The sequence below is a fragment of the Spea bombifrons genome, chromosome 4 (genome assembly GCF_027358695.1).
Source record: "Spea bombifrons isolate aSpeBom1 chromosome 4, aSpeBom1.2.pri, whole genome shotgun sequence".
NCBI lineage: Eukaryota > Metazoa > Chordata > Amphibia > Anura > Pelobatidae > Spea > Spea bombifrons.
The window spans coordinates 51,032,492-51,049,698 of NC_071090.1; the positions used below are offsets into that span (position 1 = coordinate 51,032,492).

The following is a 17,207-nucleotide window of genomic DNA, read 5'->3' on the forward strand; positions in this document are numbered from 1 at the left end:
TGGACACTAAACCATCCCTTAAAGAAAGTATTTTACTCTCTAAGAACATAACTTTATCTTTTTTATGTTAAGTTTAAACTGGACAGGTGATTAACCATCACCTCAGAAACGATAACAGTCCCTGCTTAAAAACGGCACTGGGACATGATCACTAATAAAAAGCTGAGCTATATATATATATATATACAGTATATATAACATCACCTATAGCGTCATTGATTGATTACAGCTACCGGACCAAGGACCGGCCACAATACTCGAGATGCAGCGGGTGAGCTTTTGTGCCTTTGTGAAGACATTCTAGAAGTCAATACGCAGAGGAATGCTTAAGCTTTACATGAAGCAACGCTCTAATTCTCCATATTAATATACTCACGGAGCTGCAGGTGTTACAGCCACATAGAGAACACTTCTCCCTTTCTTCCTGTACTAACAACTTCCCGTGTTGCCTCGTACGGATCATGTGACGTCAGTCCCCTACAGGAAGAGATCTAGGACAAACTTCTTCCGAAGGTGCTGTCTGCGTTTCAATCCTCAAGACTAGAAGAGTTCGAATCCCACGAGGACGACAGTAAAGAACACATTCTCAGAAATACGGACGAGTCTCAGAATTATCTTGCATTTTCCTAAAATAACCAATTATTGCATGAAAATAAAGTAGACATTTTTTGATTATTCTCGTTGGTATTATGTTTTGTATGTTTTTTTACTATGTTACAAAGGAGAAAAAATGAATGATTTAGGCAATAAAGGTGTGGTATTTATAACAATTGTTAACGTGTACACCTGACAGCTCCAAAATATGCATTACACTTACCTTATGGAGAAGCTGCAGCTCCCTCCGTAGACACATCACAATTTCTTAGAACGTAAATACATCCTTAACTGTATTCAAGCAAATGGTTTAACTGTGCTAAGTCAGAACTTAATTGTCTGTTAAGTTCTTTAGTACTGAACAGTAATAGTTGCAACCAAATGGTTACTTCTAGTAACAGTCCATATGGATGTCTTTATTTATTAGATGATAAAGAGAGTCTGTCCTATTTTGAATTTGCCATATAACAGTAAGAAACCCACCGAGACCCTCAGATCTTTAATAAGTAGAATAAAAAGACCATACACTCTTGAAGCATTTTGACCCAGTTCGCTTCCTGTAGCCCTGCGCTTTAACAAGGTCACATGACCAAATAGTATGCAGGAAGCGATCGCGAGAAGTCTGGACATCTTTAGTTAGATGTATGTTTATTTCTGTCGCAATTGCAACGTTACTAAACGCCGGTAAGTGATTCAAAGGCCGATTATGAACCCTTTAAGATAGTGGTATTCGGAGAGAGGCTTAAGTATTATTTATATTAGAAAAATTGTATTCACTAAGCATCTTAAGTGGGTGCACACGAAGATGAATGGGGTTTTTATATATATATATATATATATATATATATATATATATATATATATATATATATATACACACACACACACACACACACACACACACACACACACGTACGTACGTGACTGTGAGCTTAACAGTTAATAGAACTATTCAGCTCTAGGATTTTGAGGTCATCAGTTTAATGCTCAAGCACATATATCTACAAGGTAATGCCTGACTATATAAATTGTACTATTGTGTAGATGGTTGTCATCAATTTTTTATTTCTCTGTCAATTTATTTTGGGTCATTTTTTACATTTTAGCCTGTTTTCTCCCACATATAAATTGCCATAAAGGTTTTGATGATGCAAAAGTAAGCCAATGCTCAATCGCACCCACCAAATATTGTGTTCTGTGTTTCTATATGTAAACAGGAGAAACCTGACTCTGATGAGCAATAAAGTACCGGTAATAGAGATTGATTGTGTGAGGGGATGGATTTGGATAGTTTGCAAGGGAGTTGAGCAATTCAGCTCCCTGACTTCACTATGCGTTGCGAAGGGCCAAGCGTGCTGAGTTGGCCCTGCCTAATGTATAGGTAAATTAGTTAGGAAAAATAAATCACCCCATGTTAGCTCAGTCGTATGGATATAAGTATCCACGTATTTGGTACTGCCCTAGTCCTGAACCATGGCAGCACCCTCAGCCGGGGCTCTGTGGCTGCCGTCATCACTACAGGGCATCAGGTACATTGGACAGAACAATGTATTAAGACAAAAGTACTGAGGGGATTTATATTTCATTATGCTACATATCTGACAACACATTTCACTTGTTCTTATAGTAATTGTGTGGTTTTTTTTTTCCTCTAAAGAATATGAGCGGAGGCCTGGCTCCAAGCAAAAGCACAGCATATGTTTCCAACCTACCCTTCTCTTTGACCAACAATGATCTACACAGGGTATGTACACGTATGTACAGTAAACGTTCCGACGTGTGTTTACCGTAACCAACTTCCTAACTGCATTTACTGTTGCCTTTCAGATTTTCTCGAAATACGGAAAAGTAGTAAAGTAAGTAAGCTCTGTCTGCCATTTTTATTGGTTAGGCATGATTTATTTTGGTTGTTTTTAGCTACTGAACCTGCTGGATGTAGAGCATATAATGACTTGGCCCAAAATATAATTTCATTTACAATGAGCATGTGTTTTTCATTAATAATTGCACTTTGTCTCCTGGCACCAGCAATTATTATTTGTATTATTTCACCCAAAATAGCATATTATATTAATAAGTTATTGTTTACATGGAATGACACTGCTTTGTTACAAAGTCATTGCGATTTCATGCTAATCCCATAAATTAGCCTTTGGTTCTCCAGCATTCAGCACAACTGCCATGATTATGGACGATCCTGTCCTAACAGCAAAGGCTTAACAAATCAGGCATGTCTTAGTCCACTAATGCTATTAATGCAGCGTTCCCCCTTTCTTCCGTTCCCCCTTTCTTCCGTTCTTCTCCAGAGTGACTGTTTTGCGGGACAAAGATTCTCGGAAAAGCAAAGGGGTCGCGTTCGTTTTATTTCTGGATAAGGAGTCGGCGCAGCACTGCGTTAGAGCTCTAAATAACAAAGAAGTATGTTTTTCCAAACTCTGTTTTCTCTATTTATGCGATATTCAAATAACCCCCAGCAGTTCCATAGAGTAACTTGTGCTTTTCACCCCGTAGCTATTTGGCAGAGTAATAAAAGCGAGTATTGCCATAGACAATGGCAGAGCAGCTGAGTTTATCCGGAGGCGTAATTACACAGACAAGTCCAGATGTTACGAATGTGGGGTGAGTCAAACGAACTTTTCTCTTGTGTCTTCTATGCATTTCCTTTTCCTGGTTAATTTCTCTTGAACAATGAAAGTAATGTGTATCAAGGGCAGCATATGATTCTATAAATGTGCGACTGTTCAAAAGTTTGGGGTCACTTAGCTGTTTTGTGGGAAAACAAGGACATTTCTAGCCACGTTACATAATTGCTAAAGGATTTTCTAATCATTTAGCGAACACGACGTTCCATTGGAACACAGGAGGGATGGTTGCTGATAAAGGGCCTCTGTGCTTACATATAAAGTTGGGTTGCGTGAAAACTTGTAGAAATGAGAACATATTTATAGTGCGTTTAAGAAGCCTCACATCACCACGTGCAATGCCAAGCGTCGGCTCGAGTGGTGTAAAGCACACCAGTGTTGGACTCTGGAGCAGTGGAAACTGTTTAGCAGTCAAATAATCGAGTCTGGGTTTGGGGAGTGCCAGGAGAACGTGACCTACCTGACTGCATTGTGCCAACTGTAATGTTTGGTGGAGAAGGGATAACAGTATGAGGCTGTTTTTCAGGGGCTGGGCCCCTTACTTCTAGTGAAGGTAAATCTTAACGCTTAAGTATACTAAGACAATTTGGACAATTGTCTGCTTCCAACTTAGTGGGAACAGTTTGGGGAAGGCCCTTTTCTAGCATGACTGTGTCCCAGTGCACAGAGCAAGGTCCATAAGGTAATGGTTGGATGAGTTTGGTGTGGGAGAACTTGATTGGCTGCCCAGAGCCCCGACCTCAACCCCATCGAACACCTTTGGGTTGAACTGCAACTGATATTGCAAGCCAGGCCTTCTGGTCCAACATTTGGTCCTTACCTCACAAATTCTCTACTGGATGAATGGGCATAAATTCCAGCAGAAACACTCCAAAATCTTGTGAAAAGCCTCGCCAGAAAGGGGGAGCTGTTATAGTTGCAAAGGGGGGACCAACTTCATGTCTATGAATTTAGAATGCAATGGCATAAAAGTCCCTGTTAGTGTAATGGTCAGTCCTTGCACGCCGAGTCTAAGCACCAGGAATATTTCCAGGCGCTCGGGTGCAGCCGGCATATGAGAGATGCAACAGAGCAAAATGTAGAGGTAAAAAGTGTCAGGAAATTGTCATTTAAATAAACGTGAACACTTTCTGTGAATATTAAAAGGGACCACCCACCTATCATACGCATTAAGGCATAATAAAGTGTATCACATATCCTGTAACTTATTAAAAGTTGCCTCGGATCACAAGTTTTTAAACATTTGAGGACTGTACAGATGGAATGCACATTTTATACTGTAGATTTGTATTTAAAATCAAAGTATTTTACAGGATACGGGTCATTTGAGTTATGCTTGTCCTAAAAATATGCTGGGAGAACGAGAACCACCTCAGAAAAAAGAAAAAAAGAGAAGGAAGAAAAACGCTCAACCAGAGGAAGAAATGTACGTATTAACCTCTAGCGTTTATTGGTGGGACCTTAGTATCTATCAGTGCGTATCTGAAATTCTTTTATTTATCCATTTATTTAGCATTGAGGAGGGAGAAAGTGAAGATGAAGGAGAAGACCCAACTCTTGACAGCCTCAGTCAAGCAATAGCTTTTCAGGTAAAAAAAATTATAATATTTAAAATATAAATAGAGAGAGAATAGTGACAGTTTAACATCTTTTTATGGATAATCTAGTGTACATATTCATGTAAATGATCGCTATGTAAAGTAAACTCAGAAGTCTTTCCGTGATGGGCAAGCGGCATGCAGTATAAAATGAGAACTTCAAGAATGGAAGAAGAAATGAACATGTTGGCTTTTAATGGTTATGGTAATCTTAGTTACTTAATGCATAATTAGAAACATTTCAACTTCTTGCATTGTGTCTTGTGACACAAAAGCAGTCAGAATATTAGGAATCCTAGCCCAAATACTCAAATTGTATATAAAAGGTAATCCTGGTTTAGGAGTATGTCAGGCTATATACTTGGCCAAGAGACGACATCATGCACCTTTTTTGGGAAAAATCTTTATTTTGTAGCTTTACGACTGTTCATCGATACACACTCATTGTATTCTTTGTACTGCATTTTAGCAAGCAAGAATTGAAGAAGAGAAGAATAAATTCAAACAGAGTGCAGCTCAAGCTTCTTCGTCAGAAGATTCAAGGAGACCTAGAATAAAAAAGAGTGCATATTTCAGTGATGAAGACGAGCTTAGTGACTGAGTATATAGCATTATCAAATTCATGGAGGCTTGTGTTGGACAGTTCAGTAACTAGTTACGGGGTTCTATAAAAGAAAAGCCTTTCAATGCTGGTTTCCAGAGGCTGTTGGACATTGTAAACCTTATTAGTAATCGTTTAGAAAGTTAGGTTGTGTACATAATGCGTTAAATATTTGTTATATACAACTTTTTATAAAATGAGACTTGCCCTAGCTATGTTTAATATTTGTAATTATAAAGTCTTTGTGACTTGATTCAGTCAGTCACTATTCATTTGGTGATAGGTGAGCTTGGGTGATTACCATGTATATATTGGTCCATTAATGGGCAGCAATGCATATTCCTGCATCTTCCATTTTATTCTTTACATTTTATAAAGTCGTTAAGGCTGCAGTGCTTTTTTTTGTTGGTTATTTCAACTTAAATGTCAAATTAGGCAAGTTCTATTAGCAGCACTATTTTATAAGCCTTACAAATCTTACAATGCTTACTTCTAAGACCATTTGTCTATATCACTTTTTGTCTTTGTTAGTGTAAATGTAGAGGATCCCTATCCATAGGAGACTTCAATAAAAACAGAAACCGCTCAGCTTTTCATACAGCCCCAATCAAACTTTGTAAAGCCGTACAATAGCTTTCTTGTAATATTAGCATTTTGATTTTAACTAGATTAAGATTTGCAGCAAACCAGCATTGCTGTATCTGAAAAATCTAGCTTGCGTTAGGGTATTTGACAACTGCTAGTCACACGGCTAATAACAAGTTAGCTTGTGTTACGGAGCAGGATTGCGGTGATCAGTAAATGCCTGGATTCTGCAGATGGAACCAGATGTGGCTATGGACTTGCTAGGTAAAGAAATAGGTATTTCTTTGGTATGAACAGCATACAGAACCTGAAGTATTACATTAAATATACACTATAAACACCACCACTATTCCGGCAAGGCTTTCCAAATCTCTGGGAGGTCGGGGTGCTGATGTGGGACGAGAAGGCCTGACTCGCAATCAGCTTTCCAATTCATCCCAAAGATTCTATGAGGTTGAGGTCAGGGCTCTGTGTGGGCCAGTCAAGTTCCTTTACACCGAAACTTGTCAAGCCATGTCTTTATGGGCCTTTGTGCACAGGGGCACAGTCATGCTGGAACATGAAAGGGTCTTTCTCAAACTGGTGCCACAAAGCTATAACCATACAATTGTCTTTGTATGCTGTACCATTAACATTAGCCTTCACTGGAAGGGGCCTGGTCCAAACCCTGAAAAGCTGCCACAGACCATTGACCCTCACCACATAACTTTTACAGTTGGCACTATGCATTTCAGTAGGTAAGTAGTGGTTCCTCTTATCTACTAGCCAGTAAAGTAAACTATCTATATTTATATATATTTATATATAAAGATCAGAGTAACAAATGCCAAGTGTGGTCAGATTGCTTAAAAAGTTAATGCTGGTGCTGATAGGTGTCAGAACACACAGTGAATCGCAGTTTGTTGCGTATGGGGCAGACCAGTCAGAGTGCCCATGCTGTCCACTGCCTACAATGGGCACGTGAGCATAAGAACTGGACCACGGAGCAATAGAAGGTGGCCTGATGAATCACGTTTTCTTCTACATCGCATAGATGGCCGGGTGCGTTGCTTACCTGGAGAACACATGGCACCAGGATACATCCATGGAGGCCCCACCTCACAACTTACAGGACTTAAAGATATCTGCTGCTAACATCTTAGTCACCTTCAGAGGTCTAGTGCAGTCCAAAAGGGGGAATAGACAATATCTAGACGATATCAGGCAGGTGGTCATAATGTTATAGCTTATCCGTGTATAAACCAAGAACATGCAAGTCCATAAATATAAGCCGACATTGCCTATAAATGGCTTACTCACTAACCTGGGAGCTGCAAGAAGAGGCTGAGCTGGATCTTGAAAAGCCATAGCTTTACACAGTGCCAGATCAGCCTTTCATTCAGCATTAGCTCAGTACGCTTTGCCCTTATTGAGTGTTTTAGACAACACACTCGAAAAAGAAACATTATACTGACAAAACATGAACAGACCCAAATTTCAAACAGAAAAGCTCATGGTTTTTCATCGAGAGTTTAACAATAGCAGTAAATAAAAGACATAAAACACTTGAACCTATAGCTTACATAAAAAGAAGACTACGGTTTCTCCATCTAAGTGAGAACCAACCCAAAATTTTTACATTGCTGGAGAACTTTCCACTCCCCTGTAAAGGAACCATAACATGAACAACAAATATAGAGCAGGATGCGGCTAATTCTTCGCCCAATTGCCTGTGACCGACAAGTCCAATTTCTGGCCTGAAAAGACAAACAAGTGCTTGAATGTAACTGTGCGAGTGCTGCCTTACCTAACCTATAGTGATACTAGAGAGTAAAATTCAGAGTGTGAAGACCCAACCGTAATGAGCTGCTCCTTCAAGAATGGCTGGGCTGGACTTGACCCCTGCATCCTACAAGCAAAGATAATAATAGATTTCTTGAAAATAAGCTCACGGGCCACCTTTCTGGGACGTGAGACTTGTTAGGCTTGGTCCTTCGCCAAGCATACTGAAGTTAGAGAGCTGAAACCAACTCTCCTTTCAAGCTCCATGTTTAAGGCAAAGCTCTTTCTTATACGCATTTTTTCTCCAAAGCTACGGCAAAAACTTTTAGTGAAACTCCCCCTGGCTAAAAGGTTACTTATTCTAATCATTTTAAAATACAAAACTAGTCCAGTAGTCAACTACGATGTGGCGGAAGTCGACACCTCAGAACATCTGAAATGACTTTACACTGACATTATTTTTATCACCCTCAACATTAGATCATCACCATGGTGAGCAATACCAACTAGAGTACTAAAACATTACAGGCCATGGCCACCTGCCTCCAGTAATGCTGCTAGCTAGAGGCCCTTGAGATTTGAGAGCCATTGACGTCATCTTCATAGCTGATGACATCACTTGAATATATATATATTTATATATATATATTTTTTCTTTTTTTATTGTAGCACAAACCTGACAAGACGGTGAGAGATCCTCCTTCCTTGTTACATGTTGTATTGCTCACCCCCTGCACCAGACAATAACCACCCTTTGTCTGCACAAACACTTGCTGTGTCCTTGCCTGCACCCTGCGCCTGCTCTCCTCCCGTTGTCCCCGCTGCTGCATCCTCTCCTGCCCACGCTCCCTCTGTGTGATCACGTACACCCCTGCCAGCCTCGCACATCCCCCGCCATCTGTGTGCGCAGTCCTGGCTGCGACTCCATTACAGCCCCTTTCCCAGCTCCCAGTGCACAGTCAGATGATGTGCAGCCGCCTCTCTCGCAGTCCGAGTTCGGCTCTACCAGCGCTCTGATTGGCTGGCCCGGGTCACGTGTCCCACTGGCGGCGGCGGACAGCTGGCTGCGGGTGATAGCGGTCGGTGCAGCCGCCTGCTCCCGCCTCTTAGCCCGGGCTATCTCAGCTCGGCCTCCGCTGACTGTACACTCCCCCCAGCGTAAGCATGGGAGACAAGAAAAGCCCGACCAGGTGAGAGAGAGGATGGGGAAGGTGAGGTAATAGGGAGGAGCCTTGCAGACCATATACAGAGGGTGGGCAGCGAAATCCCCTCCTCACCAAACAGGAAATCCCGAGGCTAGGGGCAACAGTGCAGGCCGCGCCGTCTACATACATCCATGCGCCCGACTCATACCTTTTTTCCTCCCTCCAGGCCCAAGCGGCAGCCGAAGCCGTCCTCTGACGAGGGCTACTGGGACTGCAGTGTGTGCACCTTCAAGAACAGCGCCGAGGCCTTCAAGTGCTTGATGTGCGATGTGCGCAAGGGGACGTCCACCCGGTGAGATTTACAGACACACACAATAACACCACACCAGCGATAATGGTGTGAAAGGGGACCTCCACCGGTGAGAGCGGCTCACAACATGACACTAAGGGCATGATGTGTGTGGTGTGCGTGGTGCCCCCAGCTGATGAGACTGATACACAATAGCACAGCCGGGCCCACGGGGTATGATGTGGGCATCTCCACCTGGTGAGACTCTGGGATAAGAGCTGGTGTGTGCCCACTGAGACTAACACACATGAACAAAACATCCAGTGGGTACCATCTGTGACCGACACGCTGATGTAAGCTATTGCGTGTTATACCTGAGGGAGCCGTCATGTAACCGGTGATCCACGCAATAATATACTGCTATACACATCGGGCGCGTGGTCACAGAGCCGTGTTTGATGGGCATAGTCCGCAGAATAACATCTACGCTTTAGGTGTTAAACATGAACTCACATTAAAATCTACCTGGCACGAAAAAAAAATCACAGTAATTTTTGGACCAACATGGAACTAGCTGTAGAGTCACATTAGCTTTCAGAACCTTGGAGAGGAGAGAACTCTGCGGTCCTGAATGCCCACGTAACTACATCTCTTTCTGTGTTGGCATCCTCTAGATCCACCTTAACTAAACAAGGTTCCTCTGCTGACCAATAAATGATCAGATGGAATCCCATATTGAGAAAAATATTAAGAGATTAATGGCTTCAAGTGCCTGATCTATGGGATGGGGTTTTGATGCTGCCTACAACATTTTATTCGTTTTCGATGGCCCAGTTCTCCATGTTTTCACAAGCTGAGACGATGGGAAGACCATGCTATTGATTAGATCATTCAGTGGCATTTATCACCATTATTTTTTCAGCCTACTGTTTCTCTACTATATGCTTGGGGAGCAACCAATAACACAACTTAAAGGGAAAGCCACGCTAAAGAAAAATGCATATAAATCATTCTTTCAGTTTCCTCTCTTCCTGCAAGCCAACCTTTTTGTTGATATAATACCGCTTTGTGGCTATCTCCTGACAGCCTGTCTATTGGGATTGTTGGGAGTGTGTAAAATTCTCCGTTGCGTGTATTAACCCAGCAGCACCCGGTCTGCATCATGGGCATGGGCGCCAAATAGCATGGGGTGCTGGTGCAAGGAAGGGAAACATGCTTAGGTACTGCATTGTGTTTCTAGTGGACAAGTCAAGTTACTTAAAAAAATAAATAAAAAAGTTTCGTTTTCAGTTGTAGTTATTAGATATCGAGAAAGCAGCGTGGAGCTTTGATTTGATGTTGTCTCACAGTAAAAATCAGATGCCATTCATGCAATCATTAACCCCTTCAGGACAATGGGCGGTCCCTAAACCCATTGAAAACAATGCATTTTACGGGCTTTGTCATTAAGGGGTTAAGAAAGTGTTTCTTAACATACATGTAGGAGGAGTTTATTGCAGTTTAGATACACTGCTATGTACATTCATAGTAATGGTGTTCAAGAGTTCACACTGGTAGATAAATATGGCAATTCATTCATCATCATCTAATGTATAGTAAGGTGGGCTGCTATGGAACTGTTGCCCCGTGGCTGGCCTTATTTAATGCCAATCTGTGACTTCCCCCAAAATTCTACAAATCTTACAGGTTAGCAAACTAAACAAGCATATGTAAATATATAAACCCACGTGAGCACACTATGTAATCTTTATTATTTCTCCTCATTTAGTTGCTTTGCAAAAGGTCCAGTTCAGCTCTTTTTCCAAGTTCAGGGCACGTCGGTATAATTTGCATGGACTCCAATGCATTTTACTGCATGCAAATTGGTGCACAATTTCATTAGTTATGTGTAGAATCCAAAGTCTCATTTTCTAAACAGTAAAGAAAATGAGACTTTTTGGATTCTACACCTCCCCAGCTGCCTCTACTTAAAGCTATTAACTATTTTACATTAGCAAATTTATTTAAAGCAGTAAAGTTTTGTGCTTTTTATCCTTGGTTTTTGGCCACTTTATATTAAGAAATGTGATATTGGTATATATGAACTGGGCAAATGCAGACCAGCTTCACTATGCATTATAAATGTCTACATAATTTATTTTCAGCTGTAGAAAGTGCTGAGCTGGTCCTTCATAAATAATGGTAAAATCAATAACTTTCAAGAAATCTCTCCAATGACTCTCCATAAGCATCCAAACCCTATGGGGGTTAGCCCTTCATAAGTGAGGTGAAATGTTTACCTGAAAAATAGTGCTTTGGAAAACGCACTCCATAATAATGCATAGAAGGCCTTAAAATTGAAGTTAGAAGCCCTGTTCTAGGTGCCTGTGTTGTTTATTGTTGGGTTTGTGTAAACCCAATTCTTCCTTATTTATGACATATTTAAAATCTTCATGGGGGAAGTCACATGGACAAAACCTATTATTCTCCTTGAGTGTAAATACAGCAACGTAGGATTAAATTAACAAAAACCTGTTTTAGCTCCTTTTTTTAGTAAATCTCCTTTATCTGCAGACCTGGAGGTGGCCGTTGTTGTCAGTCGAGATATTATGGGTAACTTGGCTGATTCTATATGGCGATGCTAACGAACACCTGCTTCTCCGACATAATCCTCCCCTCTGTAGAACGGTAGTGTCTTGGTGATTACGATATTCTTTTGTGTACCACAAGGTGATCAGGAGCCGGGGGAGTTTATTCACTAAAGAGAGAGTTTCAAGGAGAGCTGCAGTATCTACTTTTCACTTCATTATAAAGGCCGATACTATCAAGTGTCTCTAGCAAGAAGGGCTGAGCTGGCCCTGTATAATGCATATATCAATGTGTGAGGAGACCTTGATGAACACAGATTTAACTATACATTATAGAGATCTTCCTGCACCAGATGCTTTTTGAACATTCATTTTTAATGTGATTTTGAAGAAAAAAACATTTTGGTAGGATTTCTCCTTTGTGAAAACTTGCAGCAAGCAGATATTTTAGTTTTTAATAATTTTTGAAAACATGTCAAGAAGTTTTATTTTTGTAGTTCATGATTCAGTACGAATGCTCACACCCACAGGATTCTATAAATAATTTAAAAAGTTCCTCCATGGGCTTTCATTAGTCTACAACAGTTTTTTTTAAACAAGAAAACCGCAGAGGATTTTTCAAAACCATAAACTGTTTTTATCAATATTAGTTGTAAGCAAAGCTGCCGTTGATAATATTGTGTATTTATGATTCAAATTTCTGATGAAAGAATACAATGGCTGAATGCTAGAGAGCTCAGTTAATGTTTTGTCTAAGTGGAACAGCACCATAAAATTGTAATTGTGTTCATTTTTATACCAACCTAAAGCATATTCTGCTGCTTCAGATTCTCAGATGAGAATGTGAATATAAAGACTAATACGTAACCTGCTCACAATGCAGCTTTGGTAACTTAAAATACCTGCTCTCATTTTCTTCTTTCTTTGTACAGAAAACCTCGTCCTGTTTCGCAGTTGGTTGCTCAACAGGTAACCCAGCAATTTGTGCCTCCCATACAATCAAAGAAAGAGAAAAAAGACAAAGTAGAGAAGGAAAAAAGTGAAAAGGAGACTACTATTAAAAAGAACAGTCACAAGAAAACAAGGTATCTTTCGTTTTCATGCTCCTTTTTGTGTGTAGTGCGGCGTTTATTCATACTCGTACACACTGGTATCTACATTGGGGACATTTGAACTTGCAGTTCCTCACACGTAGCAGGTTAGTTTTCAGGGAAAGTTGCGTTTGATTTAAAAAAAAAAATATATATATATATATATAAACTGTAAATGGGGCATTACCTTTTAGGGGTCAAGATCATAATAATAATAAGATCAGGTCTAACATAAAGGTGCAACAATGATAACAGATTTTATGTTTATCAGAAGTGTACTATAAGTGCATACCACTGGGAAAAGCCATAGTATCCTATTTCCAGTTAGATAAAATAGTGTCAAACCACAATAATCACTTGTACATTGTTAATGGTTGAACCTCCTTTCATTGGTGTCCTGCCCACTTCGCAAAAGGTTGGACTAGATACATTTGTATCAAATACGTGTCAAGTGATTGTTGTAAATCACATCAGTTGCTCAACCCTAGTATAGCCTATGTTACATTTTTGGGACCATTCCTACTAAGCAGTGGTGTGCTTTGTGGGAAAGGTTCTATTAAAATAGCTTAATATCACTTGAAAAGATTTGATTAAAAACAAACTGACTGAAGAACAAGAATAATCCGTCAGTAGTTTTTAATAAATCTTGTGCCAAAAGATACGAAGGTAACAGTTCCCCTGTAAGATGTGAAATATGTATAAAATCTTACCTCTATTTAACAGATCCCCAAAAGTGACTGCATTAATGCATCTTTTAGTTTTTTTCAGACTTTTTAAAGACTATTAGTAGTGTTATTAATAATGAATTTTGTATTCTAATCTGTCCGCTTTAGGCCACGATTGAAAAACGTGGATAGAAGTAGTGCGCAGCATCTGGAAGTTACCGTGGGAGATCTGACAGTCATTATTACAGACTTTAAGGAGAAAACAAAGTCCCCACCAGCATCCAGCACCACGTCAGTGGATCAGCACAGTCAGAGTGGTTCTGGTTCTGAAAACACAGAAAGGGGAATATCCAGGTCATCTTCACCCAGAGGAGAGGCATCATCAGTAAATGGGGAATCCCATTAGTTCCCCCACCCCAATCTCTTTAGTCTTTTATCTGTTCTATATTCAGACAAGCATCTTCTGACAATAGTTACCACATTTTCATGAAAAGAATTATGTAATGCAAAACTGGTATATTTTGAGAAAAGTTTAAGAATGCACTTATTTTTTTATCTGTACATTTGTAAGTGCACGGTTCTAGTCCACATTTAAGGTGGAACTCTGATCACAGCTCAGCTTGTAACGAAAAATAACAAAAGATCTGTGTATGATTTCCACATTTACTCTCTTCTCGGGAAACAATATTGGACGTTTAACTGTGTTGTGATGAGAGACAAAGTGAAAGCCACTTAATGGATTCTCTAAGATTAAGATTAACCAAGTAAATGAATGAGCAGATGATGAGTCTGAGCCATGCGGGATGAAAGTGGAGATCTAGGAAATGTCTTGTACGCGCTATGGCATGTGGACACACGGTTTGCTTGATGTGTTCATTTTAGACTCGGTTCCAGTCCTGAAGGGCCCTCCTCGGGGTAGAGAAGGGGGATACCAAAGCTTGAATAGCGGTGTGTGTCAAATGCGGGTCCGTTCACTTTGATTCTGCCCCCTCTGCTCAAGCTGAAAGAGCCTTAAATGATTCCTGTCACCTGGTCAGCACGGTCTGTTACACATCAAGCAAAACGGTTAGCGTTTCCCAGCTCTTTCTACAACAGCAGCATATCGCAACTTTTATATGATACCGGGGGTGGATTTATCATTGACTAGAGAATGTCTGGCACGAAGGTTGTACTCAACATTCACAACCTTCTTCAAGGGTTGGGTTTAAGTGCTCGTGTATATGTGAGGGGATGCCAACCACTCTTCACAATCCATTGAGTGTTATAACATTTGCTGCATCTCAGAAATATATATATATATATTTTCTTTTTGTAATGTGAGAGTTCACAAGAATCCTTGTTAGTGATGTCATTCTTCCCACCCTCGTCTCAAAATATTCGATACTTTCAGGCAATGAAAGGGTGAACCCAATATTTTTCGTCTTAAATGTTACAGATTAATGTGGAAGTGCCATGGAAATGTGGTTGATCATTTGTAATACAGTGTTATTAGTAAACCCATACCCACCTTCACTTTTAGGTTAGTATATACTGACACATATTGAATTGTTTCTTACCGGGCATGTACTAAAAACATTTTAACATAGTTCAAGCTGCCTGAATATGTATTATTTGAAAAATTGTGATGCATAGTTACGAATACAACTGAAAAGTCAACTATTACCGCTACAGGAACGTTAAATTGATTCTCTTAAATGCACCTGCTGGTACTTGGTGTGATTTTAAATAGGAATAAAATTTAGCCTTTTTATGAACTTTTTCCATTTTTAATGTATACATTACATTTTTTTTTTTTGCTGAATTGTGCTGCTAGTGTTTAGTATTTCATATGTAATAACTAGCTAGCAGTTTTTTTGGGGGGGGTCCCTAAAACACTACACTTTTTTGTTTTTCCACTGGATTTCTTTATTTTGATTTCCATGTGTTTTGCATTTTAAATCCGCTATTTTGCTAACCTAAGAAAAAAAAAAAATTGAATGCTCCGTGTTGTCGCCGTTCCTTAAACTTCCATTTCTTTTCCTTTCGATATGTATGTATCTTTTGACTTTGTCGTTTGTATTAACAATTCTATGAAATGTTGCACAACAGTGAGGAGGAAAATATATTTTGTTTTATATTGATGTTTTCTATTTGTAGGACATGAGGATATCCATTTTAAAGGTACCTATACCTCCAAGGTGAAGAGAGGTATTTAACCATACAGAAAAATGTAGTGAGAAAATGTTAAAATTTCTGGTTCCAGACATGCAGATTCTGTTTTTGAACTCTAGTCATGCTTTGTGGTGAGACCATTAATGCATTCGGTATTTGTGGAAACTAAAAGGCAATTAAATATCTGCTTGGAAAAGAACCTGTAATCCGTGTTCAGTTAAATATACACAGGTGTGCATCAGATAGCCATGGCACTTTTTTCCGGTTTGATATTGACCCATTTTGAACATACATGTTTCCCACCTGGCTGTATAGAGTATGTGAGCACGAACAGCCAAACGCAAATCATTGAGCGTTTAGTCACGCTGCCGGTCGATGCGTTGCTTTTGGGCATTTGTTCGGTGTGTGCGTCTGTATACACACACATCCTGCAGGCATGGTCATGAGGTCTGGTGGCTGAACAGACTGGAAAAATGAAATCCCGTTACCTGTGGTATAAGGCTACCACATCTGCCACGTTTTCTAGGACCCATATACACTTTGCATGTTTCTGACCAGCAACACGTACGTTTGTTGGCCTGCAATATGTGGGGCGTACAAACTCACAGAAGGGAATACATCGTACAGACAGCAGAACAATGCTTCGCCTTTGCTGGTTGGCATCAGGACATTGTGTGTCCTGGCCAATATGATCACCGTTATTGTGCTATGTTTGTTGGTGCCAGACATTGGATTTCTTACCACACGCTAGTGATTAGAGTTCACACAAACTTCTCGACCTGAGAATGAGTAGACTCTTCCAAGCTGATGCAAAAGTCAAAGATAAGCATGAATGGGCCATAGCGGCAGACCACGGGGCTAGGTAGGTTTACCTAAAAGAATGTGTAGCTCTATAGAAAAGGCAGTTGTTTGTGGAGATTACAGTACAATCACGGATATGGTTAATAAGGTCTGATGCCCAAAGTCTTTCTTGAAATGGTTTTATAGGAATACGAAGATCTCCACCTTTACATTTTCATTGCATGTGTAATTGAGGTAAAAATGCACTGGGAATTCACCAGCTGAATTGCACACTTTGAACCCATTTCTGCCCTCAAGAACTGTATTTAGTGCATTAAAGGCTTAGAACGGCAAAACTCTGGGATGGTGATTATTTCTTATTAAAACCTATAGTAAGTTAGAATTGATTTAATGAGTAAAAGAATAAGGGCACTGGGGTTTCTTCAGTAGTTAAAGTGAATGGTGCTATTAAAGTGCACACACTTCTGATTTGAAACGGCTTGTTTAATTATGATTTCATTGTATAGTAGGTCATTGTTCGTGCTTTTAACACCTGCGCTGGTTAGAAACCCCTCGTTTTGTACAGCTTTTGCCTACTGCTGTGCTTTATTCCAGTATCGCCGCGTGGGGATGGAGAGCCGACGTTTAATTAGTTTAACTTCATAGTGGTGACTTTAAAGGCTGGGGTTGCACCGTGTCCACTTGATGAACTTTTGGTCCCACTGTCACAAATGTCGA

At 40.1% G+C, this 17,207-nt stretch overlaps 2 protein-coding genes across 2 annotated transcripts; both read left to right on the top strand.

The window, feature by feature from the left end:
* The first annotated feature begins 1,145 nt into the window (after positions 1 to 1,145).
* ZCRB1 (zinc finger CCHC-type and RNA binding motif containing 1) lies at positions 1,146 to 5,824 on the top strand. The gene is made up of 8 exons (XM_053462105.1): positions 1,146 to 1,278; positions 2,252 to 2,338; positions 2,422 to 2,450; positions 2,901 to 3,012; positions 3,106 to 3,213; positions 4,550 to 4,662; positions 4,750 to 4,825; positions 5,304 to 5,824. Exons 2-8 carry the CDS (start codon positions 2,255 to 2,257, stop codon positions 5,433 to 5,435), a joined length of 654 nt encoding a protein of 217 aa, XP_053318080.1. The 5' UTR covers positions 1,146 to 1,278; positions 2,252 to 2,254; the 3' UTR covers positions 5,436 to 5,824.
* A 2,986-nt stretch (positions 5,825 to 8,810) lies between these two features.
* YAF2 (YY1 associated factor 2) lies at positions 8,811 to 15,888 on the top strand. Its single transcript, XM_053462106.1, has 4 exons — positions 8,811 to 8,971; positions 9,153 to 9,278; positions 12,715 to 12,867; positions 13,707 to 15,888. The coding sequence occupies exons 1-4, from the start codon at positions 8,946 to 8,948 to the stop codon at positions 13,942 to 13,944; spliced, it is 543 nt and encodes a 180-aa protein (XP_053318081.1). The 5' UTR covers positions 8,811 to 8,945; the 3' UTR covers positions 13,945 to 15,888.
* Positions 15,889 to 17,207: the final 1,319 nt, after the last annotated feature.

Coding starts and splice junctions, on each gene's coding strand:
- ZCRB1 (XM_053462105.1), top strand. CDS start 2,255: ATGAGCGGAGGCCTGGCTCCAAGCAAAAGCACAGCATATGTTTCCAAC. Junction 2,339..2,421: donor CCAACAATGATCTACACAGG/GTATGTACACGT, acceptor GTTGCCTTTCAG/ATTTTCTCGAAATACGGAAA. Junction 3,013..3,105: donor GAGCTCTAAATAACAAAGAA/GTATGTTTTTCC, acceptor TTCACCCCGTAG/CTATTTGGCAGAGTAATAAA.
- YAF2 (XM_053462106.1), top strand. CDS start 8,946: ATGGGAGACAAGAAAAGCCCGACCAG. Junction 8,972..9,152: donor GACAAGAAAAGCCCGACCAG/GTGAGAGAGAGG, acceptor TCCTCCCTCCAG/GCCCAAGCGGCAGCCGAAGC. Junction 9,279..12,714: donor CGCAAGGGGACGTCCACCCG/GTGAGATTTACA, acceptor TTCTTTGTACAG/AAAACCTCGTCCTGTTTCGC.